This window comes from Hippopotamus amphibius, chromosome 16, assembly GCF_030028045.1.
Source record: "Hippopotamus amphibius kiboko isolate mHipAmp2 chromosome 16, mHipAmp2.hap2, whole genome shotgun sequence".
In the NCBI taxonomy this organism is placed as follows: Eukaryota; Metazoa; Chordata; class Mammalia; order Artiodactyla; family Hippopotamidae; genus Hippopotamus; species Hippopotamus amphibius.
This window is the reverse complement of record NC_080201.1, coordinates 48,794,926-48,814,820: the sequence shown is the minus strand read 5'-3', so window position 1 is coordinate 48,814,820 and position 19,895 is coordinate 48,794,926. Positions and strand designations below refer to the sequence as shown.

General features: G+C 38.3%; 1 protein-coding gene across 6 annotated transcripts; it reads left to right on the top strand.

Annotated features, from left to right (window-relative positions):
• Positions 1-2,207: 2,207 nt before the first annotated feature.
• On the top strand, positions 2,208-19,854 carry LOC130838818 (zinc finger protein 30 homolog). Of its 6 annotated transcripts, none has more exons than XM_057712465.1 (6): positions 2,208-2,287; positions 3,001-3,158; positions 7,956-8,043; positions 10,740-10,866; positions 12,812-12,910; positions 18,210-19,854. In XM_057712465.1, the coding sequence occupies exons 3-6, from the start codon at positions 8,035-8,037 to the stop codon at positions 19,577-19,579; spliced, it is 1,605 nt and encodes a 534-aa protein (XP_057568448.1). In that variant the 5' UTR covers positions 2,208-2,287; positions 3,001-3,158; positions 7,956-8,034; the 3' UTR covers positions 19,580-19,854. The 6 variants fall into 6 exon arrangements, with proteins under 6 accessions (XP_057568448.1, XP_057568450.1, XP_057568452.1 ...); XM_057712467.1 differs by lacking the exon at positions 2,208-2,287 and adding an exon at positions 2,315-2,411; XM_057712469.1 differs by lacking the exon at positions 2,208-2,287 and adding an exon at positions 2,497-2,556 and having other exon boundaries at positions 3,088-3,158.
• Positions 19,855-19,895: the final 41 nt, after the last annotated feature.

The following is a 19,895-nucleotide window of genomic DNA, read 5'->3' as shown; positions in this document are numbered from 1 at the left end:
AAGTGTCCTCAGGAGACAAAGACTGGCTATTTACCCTGTTTCTGTTATATCTATTTTGAAGTGCAAACAGGAGGCTGGTTGTAAATATCTAACCTGGAGATACTGTAAATATCCACCTATCTCCTGTCTCAGGAAATGCAAACAGGAGGCTAGTTGTAAGTGTCCAGCCTGAAGCTCATCTTTTTCTCACCCCAAGAAATGTAAACAGGAGGCCAGTTGTAAATGTCTAGCCTGGAGCTCATCTATCTCCTGCCTCAGATATACATAATAACATATGGTTTGAGTTCTGTAGGAACTAAGGCCCCCCCACCTGAGGTGGACGACCGAATGATGATGTTGACATTTTCTGACTTTGGTCAACTAAAGCTTGGACTCTGTTGACTGTTGCCCCAATTCTATGTTGAATTCTCCTCTGCTCAAGCCCCTTCATGAATAGGCACATACCCTTACCTTAAAAATTCCCCAGTTTTGCTATTTAGGGAGACACCCCTTTTGGGGAAGGTCCCAGTGTTCTCCTTACATGCTGTAAGTGTAACAGGGAAGAGCTAAATCAGACGCCATGTTCAATCTGTTTCTTTGCCTTTAACATCTGCTTTTCATTGCATGTTATTATAATCGTACATGATGGCCTGACTCAGGAAACCCTGTTCCTCTGCCTGAATGTTAAACTAAAGTGCCTCTGTTCAGCTCACATGGAGACAATCTGACCTTGCTCACCTGTAAATGGCTGGAGAAAAGAAGAAATTAACATATCCCCTCACCAAGGCTGGTCATTTAAGGATATGTTTTGCAAGACTGATAGCACTTTTTACTTTACTTCCTCACCACCTCTCCCTCTCTGATTCTATAAAAGAAACTGCCATCCAGACCCTGAGAAGATGGTTTTTCGGAGACACTAGTCTGCCATCTTCCTGGTCTGCTGGCTTTCCAAATAAAGTCGTATTCCTTGCCTCAACACCTGGTCTCTGATTCGTTGGCCTGTCTTTTGGTGAGCAGAGCGAGCTTGGACTCGGTAACACAAGCAAATAATTTCTTTTTCTGATCTTTGTCTTGGTTGTGTCTTTTGGCTTGACACCCACAAAGGGGTGAACCTGGTTTTCAGGTAACAAGACCAGACTGAAGAACTTGAAAGCTTAGAGAAAAATTTCCTCCTCCTTGACACCACCAGACACCCTTAAACCTGGCACCACAGTCCAGCATAATAGCATGCAATCTTCTGTCGTCGAATGCAAGTTCGTGTACCCAACGCACAGTGAGGCCAAACAAACCAAAACTTTGGAACAGAGAAAGGTTTACTGCAGGGCCAAGCAAGTAGAGTGGGTGGCTTGTGCTCAAAAACCCCCAAACTCCTTAATGGTTTTCCAGGAGAAGTTTTTATAGGCAAAACTTGGGGTGAGGGCTGCATGGTGTGCAGATTTTTTCTTAAGATTGATTGGCAGTGTAATAACAGGACGGTGTTCCAGGACATTTGTGCGCAGCCTGACGTTGCCATCCTCCACCTCGGTGGGGGGAGTCTTAGTTCCTGCAGAAGAACTCAAAGATATGTTGTTATGTTATATTCCTTGAAGAACTAGAACTCTGTTTTACTGCTGCACTACTGTTTCACTATTTTGTGCTGCTCCTTTGTTTCTGTATTACCTCACTTTTCTGATTAGCAATTGTTTGAATCTGCCCTTTGATACTCTGGGAAGGTGTAGGAGGCTGAAACCAAAAGGCTTTTGTATCCAAGACAGCCCCACAAGGTCCTGCTTGGTTTCATTTCTCTGTGGCACCATTTCAGTCCAGCATCCAATGAGTGGCACATATGCAGGAAACAACTCCATGCATGAAAACACAACCCTACCCACGATCACACACTCTGGCGTAAGGGGCACCACACCAACGCCAGTTCCTTGGCAAATGTCACAGGGACCACGCTTGGGGCACCAGGATATCACAATCAGGGTCACTCTTAAAAGCCTAAAGATCTGGACACCCTAGACCAACTTGGAATCCTGGTTCCAAGCTCTTCATACCGACTCGCCTTACTCCTCTCACCCTCCAGCCCTCGACGTGGCGTGACCCCAAGAGCCTCCTCAGCCCCATGAGTGACTCCGGCTTCTAACTCCTCCACCCGCGCGCTTGCGCACGCGGGACAGAAACAGCACCCCCTAGAAGCCTGAACACTGGGCTCTGCTGGAGGGGCGGAGCTCCAGGCCTGCGCCCGTTGCGAAGCCAAGAACCAAGTGAGAAAAGCCAGAATATACAGTTTCTCTGATTCGGGACTACAGTTCCAACAGGGGAGCAGGTCTGGATGATACTTGATAGCACGGATCATTCACAGCGTCTGCGCGGAGCCCGCTGATTTAGGGAACCCTGCTTCTCCGCGCGCCCCGCCGGGATCTCCCCGCATCTGCCTCTCCAAGCGCTGCGTGAGGAGCCAGGGGACCTGCCCCCCCGCCCCCCGCGCGCCTGCGCATTCGGGACTGAGGCGGCCCTGTCCGGAATTCCGGCGCCGGAGACTTGAGGGCTTGGGCGGGCCTCGGATGCAGGCGCGGCCTGAGGGCGGTGCGGCAGGTTCGGGGGTGGCCGCTGCTCTTCTGAAGCAAACGAGCGTGGGCCAGGCCAGGTTCTGCGGACCAGGTTGAGGGTGGGTTTGGGGGCTTCGGGCCACTATGCATTCCTTCCGGAGCGAGGGCTTGCCGTTTTGAGACTGGGCGGCCCGGGGTTAAGCTCCTGCGGCGGTAATTGGGCGCCGCCCCGGCCTATTCTGTAATGCGAGACCCGGAGGTGCTGCGCATCACCTTCCTCGCCTCAACTACCCAGGCCCGGCCGTAGAGGAAAGGCCTGGGAGGGAAGTGGGAGGTGGAGCCTCTGAAGGAAAGTGCGCTGCAAAGACGCGGTGGGCCGCCCCGGGGTGTGGGCGGTTGTGGGGTCCGAACTACAGCGTACCCGGAGCTGCCAACCCGAGCACGGGTGACCACGAACCTTTTCGTCTCCCTGTTTCCATTGTGTATGCAGGTGGTGGGTAGCGAGGGGGCGTGGACGGTGGGTGTTGACCACGTCAAGAAACGCCTGCGGTGTAATGAACCCTGGTTGCTTCCCCAGCCCGTCCGTCTCCAGAGGAGGCCTATGAAGTGAAGCGAATCGTTGCTGCGCCTCTAAAAGACAGGTTCTTTGTGAGTTTTGCTGCTTCTTTGTTTCCGTGAAATGCATTTGGTTTTCAGGACACGGGATTTTGTTATTTCCTTCCCTTGGAATGTCCTGCTTAAGAATGATCTACTTAGTAACTTGGGCCTTAGGACTTCCCTACCTAATTAACGGCAAGGACCTAATTTATAGATTCCCCATTCTAGTGCCCACTTAAGGCAGTTCTGCAGTTAGTTAACCATGTGCTCTGTGAGCACAGCTTTTCCTAAGGATTCTAATGATGGAAATAGCCCTGTTGGAAGTTAACGTTTAAGTTTTCTTTTCGACTGTGATTTATTAAGGAGTAGTTTAAGATTTTAGACATGTTTAATTATTCCAGAGTAGGAGTGGGGACTATTTTTCCCAAGGGAATCCATGAGTGGAAATTTTTGTTACCAGTCTGATGTGGTTTGAGGTTTGGTAGCATGAGTTTATTTATTTTTGACAAATGAAAAGTTGTATATATTTAAGGTGGACAACATGGTGTTTTGGTATATGTATACATTGTGGAACGGAATGCTAACCACACCGCCTAATTAACATATCCATTACCTTTCATAGTTAACTTTTGTGTGTGTGTGACAAGAATACTACCCTCTTGGCAAAAGTATAATAAATTATTATTATCTAGAGTACCCATGTTGTGCGTTAGGTCTTCAGAACTTATTTATTTTATAACTGGAAGTTTGTAGCATGAGTTTGTTGTGGGATAGAGGAGGAGAGTTGTGTGCAGTAGTCAAGAAGTTTGAACCTAGATTAAGAGGATTTTAATCCTGACTACCACTTAAATCTGAGTGAGTTTGGGTAGTCTTTCTGTGTTGCAGTTTCTTCATATGTAAAATCGGAATTATAATAGTGTATACCTCACAGAGTTGTTTTGAAGATTACCTGAATTAATATCTGTTAAACCTCTTAGAAGATTACCTGGCACGTTAGAAGAGTGCTTAATTAATATTACCTGTTGCTGTTAGTGATGCTTCTTAGTCATTACCTATCAACTTTCTGTATTCCCAAGAATAATGAAAATGTGGAGTTAATTCTGATGAATGCTTGCAAGCAGGAAAATGAATCACGCTCAAGTGGACCAGAACAGGGATTCTTAACATGAAGTCTTTGAACTCTGTTTATGGGTTTTCAGGACAAGAAAAATCTAAGATATATACAGAAATATTGTATATATTTGTCAATAGGTAATTTGGGGGAGGAAGTCTATCATTTCATGATATTGTTAGAGTTGTATAAGACCCAACAAGATTGATTCTCACTGGTCTAGAATCAAAGTCTGGGTTAACTAGGAATGACTTTTGGGATAATCTTAAAAAATTAGTATCTGGCAATATGGAAGTGGTTAAATAACTCACACTCCATCCATGTGATGGAATGTTATGTGATAATAAAGATTATGTTTATAAAGTCATAAGACAAAACCATATAATGTAATATTGGGAAATACTTCTTCTGAATAAAAAATTTTAAAGAAATTAAGTTACATATGTATCCTGAACTCTAAGGTAAGGATTAATAAGCTCTTTTGCAAGGATTTAATAATTGGTTATTCATTGGCACTCAGGAGGGGTTAACTCAAATGATTGAGCAGCTGCTGTGAAATAAGCATTTTTTTTCTGTCTGCTGTGCATACTCTCTCTTAATCTTTGGAAATGTCATGAACCAGCATTGTGATCCTTCACAGAAAGATATCTGGGTGTTAATGAAATACAATATTCAAGAACTGGTAAGAATTATTTTTTCAGTGACATTGATTACCACTTACGCAGGCCTATTTAGTCAGTTTTCTTAATGACTATTAGGTACCCATCTTCCCAAATCATTAAAAAATTATTTTTAATGGGAATAGCTTTAAAAAAATATTTCTGATAGTGTACTTAATGCAGGCTTGTGAAATATTAGTGACTAAGGAAGCTAAAAAAGAAGAAAATTAAAATTATAGTCCCAACATCCAGAAATAATCACTATTAATATTTAGAGCATATTTTCCCAAAAATATTTTTACAAGCATTTGTGGTTTTGTTTATGTTTTTATTTCTGAATAGGATAACATAAATTGAAAATTTAAAAGAAACCAAGACCTCTAGTTCTTCATCTAAGAGAGGAATTAAGTACTCTCATGGGTTTTGTAATACCTTCATGGATCTATAGAGAAAGGTGAAATCCCAGTGATCCCCTTTTGATTTGAGAAATCTTTGAAGTATTTATAACTCTTACAATAGAGATGGCAATTAAATTGAAAGACTTAATTATAATTTAAAATTAATTTTAAAATCTCAGAATTGAAATATTGAGATTTTTCTCCATCTATTGATACCTGTTTCACTTTAATGGGTTAAAAAATCTAATCATATTTTACATTTTTTTAAAATGATTTTTTATTCTTTCATTGTATCCTGGATATTTTTCATTCCCTTACAGTTTTCTAAAACTTAGCATTTAATGATTATTGTTCTATTTTGTGAATGTTTTATAAATTATTTAAGAAATCAGTTATTGGGGAGTGATGTTCAAAACTGCCTAAAGCAATTCCTTCAGCAGGCTTTCTTAGGTCCTATTACCTAACCAGCTTTTCACATTGAGGTCATGTGGGATTTCAGAGGTAGGAACATTTAGGAATATGGCATTGACTTTTGCCAAGTCGGGGTGCAGATGGTAACTCTGAAGTATTTGGCTGAATTTGTGAAATATTCTTAGAGTATGAAATGGACAGTTCTGCTATTTTATGCCAGAAGCTTCATCCTCTTGATCCTTCATTTGAGTGAGAGTTTGAGAAATGAATTAATAATAATCTTACAAAAAACAAAATTATTTTAATCTCAGAGAAGAAAACTTGGGCAAGGAAGGCAAAATAATCTAATTATATTATATAGCTCAGTTGGTAATGGTATTTACATAGTTATAATAATAGAAACTGAATACCCATTTATCCTGTAATAGAACAAAACCATATTGGAAGGATAGGATGCAACTATGCATACGTGCAGTGGGAGATGGGTGGATAAAAGACAGCTAAAACTATGCTTTCCATAGTAGGAAGTCAGTAGATAATGGTTAAAACTGAAAATTCAGAAGTAGCAATATTAGCATGTTATTTGAATATATGGTGTTTAAGTCACAAAAGAAATAGCAAAAAGAGGTGAAAATTATTGCCTCTAGATTTGGAAGATGGGGGAAAGGGTAGCAGGGATGGCATTGTTGGGGCTTTTTGTGATATTCCTTGTAGAGCTGTTTTAAATTTATGTCCAGCTACAGGTGATACAAATTTAAAATTTTTTGATTAAAAAATTAAGAGACTCCAGAGGTGAACAAAATAAAGATCACCTGGGATACCATCCAGTAGAGGTTACACAATAAAATTTTATTCCAAGTCCATCCACAGACTGTTTCATGCACACACATAATACACGTATGCATATGTATGTAGTTTTCCTGCCAAAAATAGAATCACACTACAATATTTTCTAACCTGTGTTCTCTGAACAATATGTAGTACCCATCTTTCCATGACATCAAATAAGAATTTTACCTTTATATTTTTAGTTTTCTGTTGTGTGAATGCATGATTAACCTTGTTGAAGGAGATTAGGTTCTTTCTGGCTTTTTTGGTCCCATTATAACCATTTCCCACATATCATTTCATTCTTTCTACATCATACGTGTCCATTTCTCCACAGCCTTAGTGATAAGAAGTATTATCAGTTTTTAAAATCTGCTAATCCAGTTCCTTTAAATGCATCTCCTTAGTTACTACTGGGTTATTTCTACTTTCTAGAGAATTATCTGTACTCAGGTTTGACAGATTCACTTTTCTCCAGCCTGGATACCAAGAGAATTTGGTTGGTAAATGAGAACATGTAGGCAGTATTGATTCTTAATAGGAAAATGATGAACAGTGAGCTCTCAGGATTCTGGGAAAGATAGTTCAGCTGTAAGGAAGGAATCCCAGTGTGCAAGTACAGTCTTGCCATTATAAAGACTGCTAGGCATGATCTGTGCAAGTGAATCTCAAATTGTGGCATTTGGACCAGCAGCATCAGTATGAACTTGGGAACTTTTTTGAAATGCAAATTCTCAAGCCTAACTCCAGACCTAGTAAACGCCAACCTTGAGGAGTGGGGCCCTGCAAACTATATTTTAATAAGCCTTTCAGGTGACTTGATGCATACAGAGTTTGATTACCAAACCTGCCCATTACAGTCACCTGGGGAAGGTTTAAAAATCCTGATACTTGGGTCACACTCTCTGCTAATTAAATCACAATGTTTGGGGGATGGGAGTCGGGCATCAGTATATTTTAAAGATCTGCTGGTGATTCCAATGTGTGGCAAAGTTTGGGAAATTCCTGTCTATACTATTTTCTGCCTTCAGAGTTAGGGAGACAAGCCAGATTCCTGAGTCTCAGAAGAAAGTTCTGGTTTAGATGGTGTAGCCACTTCTCAGCTGGGGAAGGTGGGAATGAGGGGAGATGGATTTGCTAATGAGGACACGACTGGACATCCTATTCTTAGGTCCAGATCAGCCTCCCTGGAGTGGGGACTAACTGGAATCTCTCCTACTAAAATGGCTGGATATGTCCTTCCATGCAGGAGAGTCTGCTCTGTGTCTATGCTTGTGCAATGGTTTTCCTGCCGTTTTGGGGAGGGCACGTATTTGTCTAAATTACCTCTTAGCTTTCATAACTTGTCTGTGTGTTGGGGGGATGGAGGAGTGGCGTGAGTTTTTAAAATTTGGGAGATCTGAGGCAACTTTATTCTTACAGCTTCATATTCTTCCCCCAGCTCTAGGCTTCTGTGGACTTTGCTTCTCCAGTAAATGACCCTTGAAAAAAACTAACCAGTTTCTTGCAACTTTGAAATCATGGCTCATGTAAGTTGATATTTCTGTTTGAAATGTTATAATTTTTTCAGGTTATGTGAACAGTCTCATTAGTTATCCTGAAACTTTCTAATACAGCCCCATCCGTCAGCTGCTCCCATTCTAGTGAAGGATGGAGCCAAACAGCCTTGCCCCTCCTGTGCGGCCCTGTCTTCTCCATCCACGTCATGTGTGAAATGACCAAATTATTCATTGTCTCCTGTGTGCTCAGTCTTTGTCTAGAGCAGAGATAAAGCAGGAATGAAGTCCCTAGAAGGAGACAACTGATATGAGACTCTCAGGACTGGAGAACACTTTAGAGCAGCACTGTCCAATATTAAAAATATAAAATTAGTGCCTTGTTAGCACAATAGGCCTCATGTCAGTCTCATAAAAGTATAGAATAATATGCAAGGTATATACATAATCTTTTTAGTGTCACATTTTAAAAAGAAACATGCAATTTTAATGTTTTATTTAATCCAGTATAGCAAAATATCATTTCAGAGTATAATCAATATAAAAATTATTTAGATATTTTACATTCTTTTTTTTCCCTATCTGGTATATTTTTTGTAGTTACAGCACACGTGAATTTGTACTAACTACAATTCAAATGCTTATAACCGCATGTCTAAAGAAGCATAGTGGACATTTGCAGCTTTAGAAATTTTGTATAACCTAAATTGTAAATATAATTTAATATGTTTAAAAGTATAGAAATATCTAAACATAAGCATTATTAAGTCCAACGTATCTATAAAATGGACTATTTTGTAGTAAGTTTAAAATACTAAATAAAGGATTTGGGACTTACCTGGCAGTCCAGTGGTTAAGACTTGCACTGCCAATGCAGGGGCAGCAGGTTTGATCCCGGGTTGGGGAAGTAAGATCCCACATGCTGCACAGCATGGCCAAAAAAAAAAAAGAAAAAATTATCCTGATTTATCCATAATTACAGCATATTAAAAAATATTCAATAAAGTATTTGTTATAGTAAGGGAAAATGCTAATGATACAGATAGTGATGAAATTGGATCTGGAAGAAATTTCTTAATTTTATGCAAACTCTACTTTTTAAAATTAGAGATTTTATGGCTCATCTGGGGGAAAAATTTCCATCAGTTATTTTTTTCTAATCCTTAAAGGGAAAGAGATTAGAGTAAACCACTGTTTCGTTTTTTTTTTTTACAAATTGGAAACAATTTGTATTTTTTATTTGCCATACACCTGAAACTAACACAATATTGTAAATTAAAAGAAGAAAAGAATTTCACAATTAATTGGAACAGTATCCATAAAAATATTGCTAGCAGTGGGCCTAAAGAAAAAAAAATTCTCAATGAGATTTACTCTAGGGAGTGTTTACTTTAGTCTGTGACTGTTTCTGTTTTGTATGTGATTCGTCTGTATATTTTTTTAGATTCCACATATTAGTGATATCATATAGTATTTGTCTTTGACTTCACTTGGTATGATATTGTCTAGGTTCATCCATGTTGCTGCAAATAGCAAAATTTCAGCCTTTTTTTTATGGCTAATATTCATGTGTGTGTGTGTGTGTGTGTGTGTGTGTGTACAGAGAGAGAGAGAGAGAGAGCACGCACATCTTCTTAAGCCAGTCTTCTGTTGATGCACACTTGAGTTGTTTTCATGTTTTGCCTATTGTAAATAGTGCTGCTATGAACGTTGAGGTGCATGTATCTTTTCAGATTTTTGTATTTTCAAGTTTTTGATATCTCCAGATATATACCCAGGAGTGGGATTGCTGGATCATATGGTAGCTCTGTTTTAGTTTTTAAGGAACCTCCATACTCTTCTCCATAGTGGCTGCACCAGTTTACATTCCCACCAACAGTATAGGAAGGTTCCCTTTTCTCCACACCCTCTGCAGCATTTATTATTTGTAGACTTTTGGATGATAACCATTCTGACTGATGTGAGGTGATACCTCATTGTGGTTTTGATTTGCATTTCTCTAATAATTGGCAATGTTGAGCATCTTTTCATGTGCCTGTTGGCCATCTGGATGTTTTCTTTGGAGAAATGTCTGTTTAGGTCTTCTGCCCATTTTTTGATTTGGTTGTTTGTTTTTTTGGTATTGAATTGTATGAGCTGTTTGTATTTTTTGCATATTAATCCTTTTTTGGTCATTTTGCTTGCAAATATTTTCTCCCAATTGGTAGGCTATCTTTTGTTTCCTTTTGTGCCCATCAACAGAAGATTGATGGTTTCCTTTACTGTGCAAAAGCTTTTAAGTTTAATTAGTTCCCATTTTTTTTTTTTTGCCTTTATTTCTTTTGCCATTGGAGACTGATCCAAGAAAATATTGCTACAATTTAGTGAAACTCTGATTAATTACCTGAATATATCTGGAAATAAATAAAATTAGGTATCCCACAGTTATATAGGAAGCTTTGTCTATAGCAGTAGGAGGCAAATTACAGCTTCTGAGCCAGATTCAGCCTATGGCCTGTTTTTGTTTTTTTGTTTGTTTATTTTTTAAGCTCTTTATTGGAATATAATTGCTTTACAGTCTTGTACCACTATGGCCTGTTTTTGTACAACCTATGAGTTTACTTTTTTGAAAGAATTGTTTTAAAAAAGGAGGGAAAGGTGAAGGATATGCAAATAGAGACAATGTGTGGCATGTCACCCTATGTAGAAATAAATCATTTTGCAAATAAAACATGGGTTTATCATTTCAGGATTTGGTGATGTTCAGAGATGTGACTGTAGACTTTTCTCAGGAAGAGTGGGAATGTCTGAACTCAAATCAGAGGAATTTGTACAGAGATGTGATATTAGAGAACTATAGCAACTTGGTGTCTCTGGGTAAGTTTATCTGTGTCAAATAATGTAGAAATTCACATGACTAAATTTCGAGGCTGTCTTTCTAAAAACTAGCCAAATATCTGCTTTGTAGTTTGGGAATAGGCACCTTTAGCTGTTAAACTATTAAATAGCACCTTTAGCTTCCCCACCTTTAGCTTCCACCATAAATCAGTGACCTTTACATTTTCCTTTGTCTTTTCTATAATTGCTTCTCTTTAATGACAGTTGGATATAAATTCTTAGACACTCAGAGCAAAACCATTTTTAAAGAAATATGGTTTCATACTGCTGTAGATGGTCTATCATCTATTTTTTTGCTTATTTAGTTCTGTTTTTCTTTTTTTTAATTTTATTTATTTATTTATTATTTTTTTTGGGGGGGGTACACCAAGTTCAATCATCTGTTTTTATACATATATCCCCATATTCCCTCCCTCCCTCGACTCCCCCCCACCCTCCCCGTCCCAGTCCTCTAAGGCATCATCCATCCTCTAGTTGAACTCCTTTGTTATACAGCAACTTCCCACTGGCTATCTCTTTTACAGTTGGTAGTATATATATGTCTATGCTACTCTCTCACTTCGTCTCAGCTTCCCCTTCACACCCCGCCCCCCCAAACCTCGAGTTCTCCAGTCCATTCTCTGCATCTGCATCCTTGTTCTTGTCTTGTCACTGAGTTCATCAGTACCATTTTAGATTCTGTATATGTGAGTTAGCATACAATATTTGTCTTTCTCTTTCTGACTTCCTGCACTCTGTATGACAGACTCTAGGTCTGTCCACCTCATTACATATAGCTCCATCTCATCCCTTTTTATAGCTGAGTAATATTCCATTGTATATATATGCCACATCTTCTTTATCCAGTCATTTGTTGATGGGCATTTAGGTTGCTTCCGTGTCCTGGCTATTGGAAATAGTGCTGCAATAAACGTTATGGTACATGTTTCTTTTCGGATTATGGTTTTCTTTGGGTATATGCCCAGTAGTGGGATTACTGGATCATATGGTAGTTCTATTTGTAGTTTTTTAAGGAACCTCCAAATTGTTTTCCATAGTGGCTGTACCAACTTACATTCCCACCAACAGTGCAGGAGAGTTCCCTTTTCACCACACCCTCTCCAACATTTGTTGTTTCCAGATTTTGTGATGATGGCCATTCTGATCGGTGTGAGGTGATACCTCATTGTGGCTTTGACTTGCATTTCTCTGATGAGTAGTGATGTTGAGCATCTTTTCATGTGTTTGTTGGCCATCTATTATTATCTATTAACTTACCTGCAATGTGAGTAGGAAGACAGAGGTGTCTGGCTGTACATACCTATTGAAAAAGCTTGTACAATGTATATGATACCGGGTTAAATCAATAGTTTGTTAAAACTCAAGTGGACACATTCAGTTTACCACAACAAACATATTATCTTTTAATTGATTTATGATTAAAAGTTTAAAATATGTGAACTTTGCATTTAACATTGGACGAATATACTGGCAAGAAACTATTTTCCTCTTAGCAGAATATTTAAAGAAAAGCAAAAATGGTACCCAGTGAACATGTATAGTGCTTACCATTACTAGGCACTCATCCAAGCACTGTTTATTAAGTCCAACCTCACAACGATCCTATGGGTATACATTATTATTTTATATATATTTTTATATATTCTTATTTATGTATGAGTATATATTATTTTTCCAACTGAGAAAACTGAGGCTGTAAGAAACACAGGCAGGTTTTGAAGCCAGTGCTCTCAATGATTACTTCCTCAAGAGACAGAGCCCGTATGAACTGGCAGTTAAAACAAGGCACTATTCCTACCTCTCTGTTCTTGTGATCCTGAAGTAACTCTAATACGAATATTTTTCAGTCCAATTACCCTTCTTTGTTCTGAAAGCTTGGTCAAGTATATCCTTTCTTTATTATGTTCTATTGTGTTTTTTCAAGGTGGATGTTCCATTTCTAAGCCAGATGTAATTACTCTGTTAGAGCAAGGGAAAGACCCCTGGATGGTTGTGAGGGATGAGAGAAGAAGATGGAGCCTAGGTGAGTAAGTGCTAATGAGGGCAAGGTACGCTATTGTGGCATGGCATGTTCCTGCTGGTTGGGAAGGAAACATACCTCTTAGATGCTGATTATGAAGGAGAGACCCGAAGCCTGGGAAGAAAACTTAGATCTCAGCATGAACCACCAAAGAAATTTCATCTATACTTCCACTTGCCTCTTCTGCCTTCACTGTCATGTTTCCTTTTCATTTCAGTGGGGGAAAGGTTTCTTTCCCAGTGACCACCATTTTACCTGTATTTTGCATCTAATTTCTTTCTAGCTTATCTTTTGTATTTTGCCTTTTATGTATATATTTATTCATTGCCTTCTTTTCATGGAGTTTACGTTGTAGTAGGGAAGTCATACAATAAACAAGTGCATTACTAAATACTGGAAGTGATTATGTATTATAAAGAAAAATGAGTAGAATAAGGATATGGGGAATTATGATGGTTTAATGGGGTAATTTTAGAGTGGTCGGGGAAGAGGAGCCAGTTGGCAGAGGCTCTTCAGCTTGTCAAAGGTGGAATCATTTGAGCATCTATCTACATAACTGCAGTGTATTGCAACCATATAAAATACCATATGCTAAATTCTTAATGATACCGACGGCAGATTGTTCACCACTGGAAATTACTAGAGAACTAACTTATTTGGAAAGCATAAATTTAAGGGAAAAGAAACATTTATCCTGTCTTCCTTGTAAGAACTGTACCAATAGGTAATAGATGGAGGGATGTTTTTCTTAATAAAAGTATTCAGTGAATAAATGAAGAATGATAGAATATTACCATTTTGGAACCCATAATGAGCTGTTGGATGTAGGCACTGAACATCAGTGCTGATAGCATTACAGAAATAGAGACAATCAGACCAAATTTTTTCAAATGAAAGGATGAATGAAAGGATACTATCACCTATGAAGTGGGCTTAAGTCTAATGGAGCTTTTAAAGGCAACCACCAGTTTATTGGAGGAAGATAGAGGAACATGTTCTATCACACTTTGGGAATATAGTCAGCAAAATTCAGAATGTGAGAAATGCTATAGGGTCAAAAACAGTTCTTCAACAAATAAATTGTAAGGGAAATCAAAAGATAGTAAGACAGTGTATAGCAGGGGTCCCCAGTCCCAGACCACGGACTGGTACCGGTCCACAGCCTGTTAGGAACTGGGCCACACAACAGGAGGTGACAACTGAACCATTCAACCCCTACCCCCACCCCCCATCCATGGAAAAACTGTCTTCCACGAAACCAGTCCCTGGTGCCAAGAAGACTGGGGGCTGCTGGTCTATAGGTTTTAGAAACATAGAAGACATGTCAACCATTTGTACATTATGGACTTTGGATCAGTTATTAATTATTTTTAAATTGTTTAAAATTTTCTGTATGAGATAGTTGAAATGTGAACACTGATTTTTTCTTTCTTCAGATCTTTATTGGAATATAATTGCTTTACAGTGTTGTGCAGTTTCTGCTTTATAATGAAGTGAATCAGCTGTATTTATGCGTATATCCCCATACTCCCTCCATCTTGAGCCTCCCTCCCACCCTCCCTATCCCACCCCTCTAGGTCATCACCAAGCATCGAGTTGATCTCCCTGTGCTGTGCAGCAGCTTCCCACTAGCTATTTTACATTTGGTAGTGTATATATGTTAGTGCTACTCTCTCACTTCGTCCCAGCTTCCCCCTCACCCCCCACCCTATGTCCTCAAATCCATTCTCTATATCTGCATCTTTTTTTTGTTGTTAAAAATTTATTTATTAAATTTGGCTGTGTTGGGTCTTCATTGCTGCGGGCAGGCTTTCTCTTGTTGCAGTGAGCAGGGGCTATTCTTCGTTGCAGTGCACATGCTTCTCGTTGTGGGGTGGCTTCTCTTGTTGTGAAGTACGGTAGGCTTCCATAGTTGCAGCACGTGGGCTCAGCAGTTGTGGCTCAAGGGCTCTAGAGCACAGGCTCAGTAGTTGTGGTGCATGGGCTTAGTTGCTCTGAGGCATGTGGGATCTTCCCGGACCAAGGCTTGAACCCGTGTCCCTTGCATTGGCAGGAGGATTCTTTACCACTGTGCCAACAGGGAAGCCCCACAGTCAACTTTTTCTTGATTAAATCACATATAATTTATAGGCTATTATTTCCAGTTTCAATTTATTTACAGTAGAACAAGAATCAAAAGATACTTGTAAAGTGATCTGTGTGCAGAATCCTTCATGAATTTTTACATTTCCCATCAGTGTTTACTATTTTCTCACTCATGCCTATTTTGACAACAGTGCAATGGGCATCCATAGCCAGAATTTGCATAGCATTGAACCTGGTTTTCATAGCTAGAAATGATTATCTTAGTTTCTTGAAGGGGAAAGAATTGGCATAAACCAATTTGAGAACAATCATAGCTGACTTTTTACAGAAATTATAAGATTTCAGTTCAGTTGTTTATACAGTTGACCCTTGAACAACATGAGTTTAAACTGCCTGGGTCCATTTATACATGGGTTTTAAAAAATAAATGTGTGCTACAGTACCACATGATGTGAGGTTGGTTGAATCTAGATGTGGAACTGCGAATATGGAGGTCCTACTGTAAAGTTATACACAGATTTTCAGTGGTTTGAGGGGAAGGAGGCAGTATTGGCCCCTCTAACCCCCATGTTCAAGGGTCAAATGTAGTATAGAGTAGTCTCCTAGATGAGAATGCTCAACGTCCCAAGATCTTAATCTGACATGTCACTTAGGTGGGGAAGCCATGTAAGAGTCTCAGGTTCACTATGTCCACACTGGGAATGTTTTGTTTATTCTTTAAATTGAAATGTTCAAATTCTATAGGATAAGATTTATAACTTCTACTTTGTTTTTTATAAGTGAATATGGACATTTTGCCCTAACTTTGTTTATACTTTTATTTATTTTGTTCATTGCCTGCTCACTTCCTTTATTCCATTATTTTTTCCATTGTGTAATGTTTCTTATACAGTTTGTATGGGTTTTTATGTTATATATACTTTCTCATTTTTTCTTACAAGTGTTTGGGTCTTCACTTTTGATTTTGACTATGACTTTCTTTTAGATCACTGGTTTTTAATTTTTAATTTGCAAGTAAATCCTTTGAAATCACCACCTTAATAACAGCTTTTGTAGCTGTCTGCTAATTTACTACTGTTATGACCAGCTAATTACTGTTCATTTTATATATCATTTATGTCCTGTTCGTCTTAATGAGACCTTAAATTGTTTTTTCCCCAAAATTTTTACAAAACTGCTGTAGCTTTTATTGCTTTTTTGAATGAAGAAAGCAATAAAACAGGAAGAGAGAGAGAAGGAGGGAGAGAGAGAAGGAGGGAGGGAGAGAAAGAGAAAGAGAGGAGTAAGGGAAGGAGAAAAGGAGAGAGGGAGGGGAGAGGGAAGTATGGAGAAGGACACTCAGATTTCATAGAAGTATTTTCTGTGCCATTCATTTGTCTCTGTTCACAAATTATCTACACTATTTAAATCATTATTGCCACTTAACGTCTTTTTAGTATATCCTTTTTAAAGTAAGCTTGTTGAAATATAAGTAGATATAAAAATACAGATATTATAATATGTGGCTCACTGAATTTTCACAAAATAGTTACACCCAACTAATCAGCACATTAATTCAGAAGTAGTTTTACTAGTATATCAGAAGCTTCCTCCTAAGTTTCTCTAGTCATTCCACCCTACCAAAGTTAACTGCTAACCTGACTTTTAACAAGTCCATAGATTAGTTTTACTGTTTTCGAGCTTTATAAAAATGGAATAATATAGTATATATTCTTTTATGCTTGGCTTTGTTCACTCACTGTTATGTGTGTGAGAATGATCCATGTTGTTGTGTGTACTTGCAGATTATTCATTCTCATTACTGTTACAGTTTGTTCTCCTTGCTCTTATTGTGTTGTATCCATATATCTTAAGTTTCTTAGTCTTCTTCTGTTGATGAACACTTGGATTCTTTCCAGTTTGGGCATATTAAAAATAATGTTGCTGTATTGTAGATTTTTTAAAAATACCTTTTTCTTTTTGAAAAGTATTGAAATCTTATTTCAAAAAATTTGAGAAAATACACATTTGAGAAAAATACCTCTGTTTGCTCAGAATTTTATTAGCATGTTAGTATTTTACAAACCTGTTGCTATGACTGAAAAACCGCTAATATACTTTCTAGGCAGTACCTGAATGGCATTGGCTATGAAGACTTTAGGGAGAATATAGGAAAGGGTATAAAGGAACAAAACAGGTTGAGTATTTGTAACATAGATGTGTATAGTTAATAAACTCAAAGGAAGTAGAACCTTTCATTACCTTGATTGTGAAAGTAAGGTTCACTCACAACTATGCAGAGTAGAAAGTGAACTGAAGTGGAGATACCTGCACATTAAAGTAGAGAAGCCATTGGAAGGATGATGAGGTGTAAAAAAATTTTTCCATGTATGTATTTGATTGAGATAGCTTAGATGTGCTTTCGTTTTCTATCTCTGTGGGAATTGATAAAAAAGAAGGTGTAAGATTGGAGGCAAGGCAACATGTACATATTTACTATTAACTAATTATGGAAATTTAATAGTGAATAGTTACTGTGTGCCATGGGTTTATTATTCAGTGATAAGTGAAAGATTGTTTCTGCCCTTGGGGAATTGTAAAGTAAGAAAATAGAATAAAAACTGGGAAAATTAATCAATATATCATAACAGAACTGAAAAATAGTGTTAAGAAGCAAGGAACAAGTTATTGGGATAGAAAATAAAGGATATAAATTAGATGAAGTCAGCACAGGTAGTTTTTCTAATTTTTGTCATGGTACCTAAAGGATGAAAGGAACCCAGTAATGTGGAGAACCCGTCAGCATTCCTGGGAGATTTAACAGCCAGTAAAAAGCTCTAAGAAATGGAAAGATTGTAACATATTTTAGTAGCTGAAAGGCAGCAAGTGTGACAGATGTAGGGAGCAAAGGGGACAATAGCTTGAGATGACACCTTTTGATAAACAAAAGCCATGTTATTCATAATAAAGTGTTTCTACTTTATTCTTATTAAAAAGAGAAATCATTAAAAAGTTTAGGTGGAGATCTTAGACTTTGATTTGCTTCTGAATTATCTGGTCTCATCATTTTCTTTATTCCTGTTAGCTTTTTTCAAACTACATGATTTTTAAAGAGTTTTTAAGCACATTTTCTTCAACTGGACTTTATTTTTTTTCCTATTATAAAGTTTTTATTTGCTTATTTGTTTACTTTTTCTAAGATAAGAGAATAGCATGTATTTATCTTGTTTTCTTTCAGATATGGAATCCAGATACGACACTAAAAAGTTATTTGAAGTAAAGGATATTTGTGAAATGAATTTACCTCAGTGGGAGATAATGGAAAGAATTAGAAGTTGTGGCCTTGAAGACTCCTTTTTCAGGAAAGATTGTGAATATAAAAAGTTTGAGGGACAGGAGGGTCCTCAGGAGGCCTATTTCAGGCAAGTGAAAAAAACCACCTCTGAAAAAATGACCAGGAACAGAAAACACACATCTCTTACTCTGTATCAGAGAATTCACAATAGAGAGAAACCCTATGAATGTGGGGATTGTGGAAAGGCTTTTAGAGTACGCCAGCAACTTACTTTCCATCAGAGAATTCATACTGGCGAGAAACCCTATGAATGTAAAGAATGTGGAAAAGCCTTTAGACAGTGTGCCCACCTTAGTCGACATCAGAGAATTCATGCTTCTGACAAACTCCTTGAATGTAAAAGATGTGGAAAGATCTTTACATGTGGTGCGGATCTTCGTGTACATCAGAGAATTCATATTGGTGAGAAGCCCTACGACTGTAAGGAATGTGGGAAGGCCTTTAGAGTGCGAGGACAACTTAATCTCCATCAAAGGATTCATACTGGTGAGAAACCCTATGAATGTAAGGAATGTGGGAAGACTTTTAGACAATATGCACACCTTACTCGACATCAAAGACTTAATATTGCTGAGAAATGCTATGAATGCAAGGAATGTGGGCAGGCTTTTCTGTGTAGTACAGGCCTTAGAGTACATCACAAACTTCATACTGGTGAGAAACCCTATGACTGTAAGGAATGCGGGAAGGCCTTTAGAGTGCGGCAACAACTTACTCTCCATCAGAGAATTCATACTGGCGAGAAGCCCTATGATTGTAAGGAATGTGGGAAGACCTTTAGTCGTGCCTATCATCTAACTCTCCATCAGAGAATTCATACTGGTGAGAAACCTTATGAATGTAAGGAATGTCAGAAGTTCTTTCGTCGTTACTCAGAACTTATTTCACATCAGGGTATTCATATTGGAGAGAAACCCTATGATTGTAAGGAGTGTGGGAAAGCCTTCAGACTGTTCTCACAACTTACTCAACATCAGAGTATTCATTTTGGTGAGAAACCTTATAAGTGTAAGGAATGTGAGAAGACTTTTAGACTGCTCTCCCAACTTACTCAACATCAGAGTATTCATACTGGTGAGAAACCATATGACTGTAAGGAATGTGGAAAGGCCTTTAGACTTCATTCATCACTTATTCAACATCAGAGAATTCATTCTGGTGAGAAACCATACAAATGTAAGGAATGTAAGAAGGCATTTAGACAACATTCACATCTTACTTACCATCAGCGAGTTCATAATGTCACTAAATAATTATAAGAAAGCCATCCATTGTGAATTTTGTTTTGAGGAGCAGTAGAAAAGAAATTCTGGAGGAAAAGTGTTTGAATGTAGGAATCCCTTTTGCTTCATGCTCAAAATTAAAATGAGGTTTTAAAACAATAGTTAATTTAATGAATACATAGAAGTATTTCATCACCATTCAAACCATATTAAACTTTAGGAAATTCATTCTAGAAAGAAACTCTCTTAAAGGAGTGAATGTGGAAAAGCTTTTGATCTTACCTATTATCACCTCTCTTCTTTCGTCTGTACAGTATACCTATGGCGGTTGCCAGGGCACCAGCTC

Excerpts from the sequence above, each read along its gene's own strand:
- LOC130838818 (XM_057712465.1), top strand. Across the intron at positions 10,867-12,811 it reads TAGCAACTTGGTGTCTCTGG|GTGGATGTTCCATTTCTAAG; the intron begins GTAAGTTTATCT and ends TGTTTTTTCAAG. Across the intron at positions 12,911-18,209 it reads GAGAAGAAGATGGAGCCTAG|ATATGGAATCCAGATACGAC; the intron begins GTGAGTAAGTGC and ends GTTTTCTTTCAG.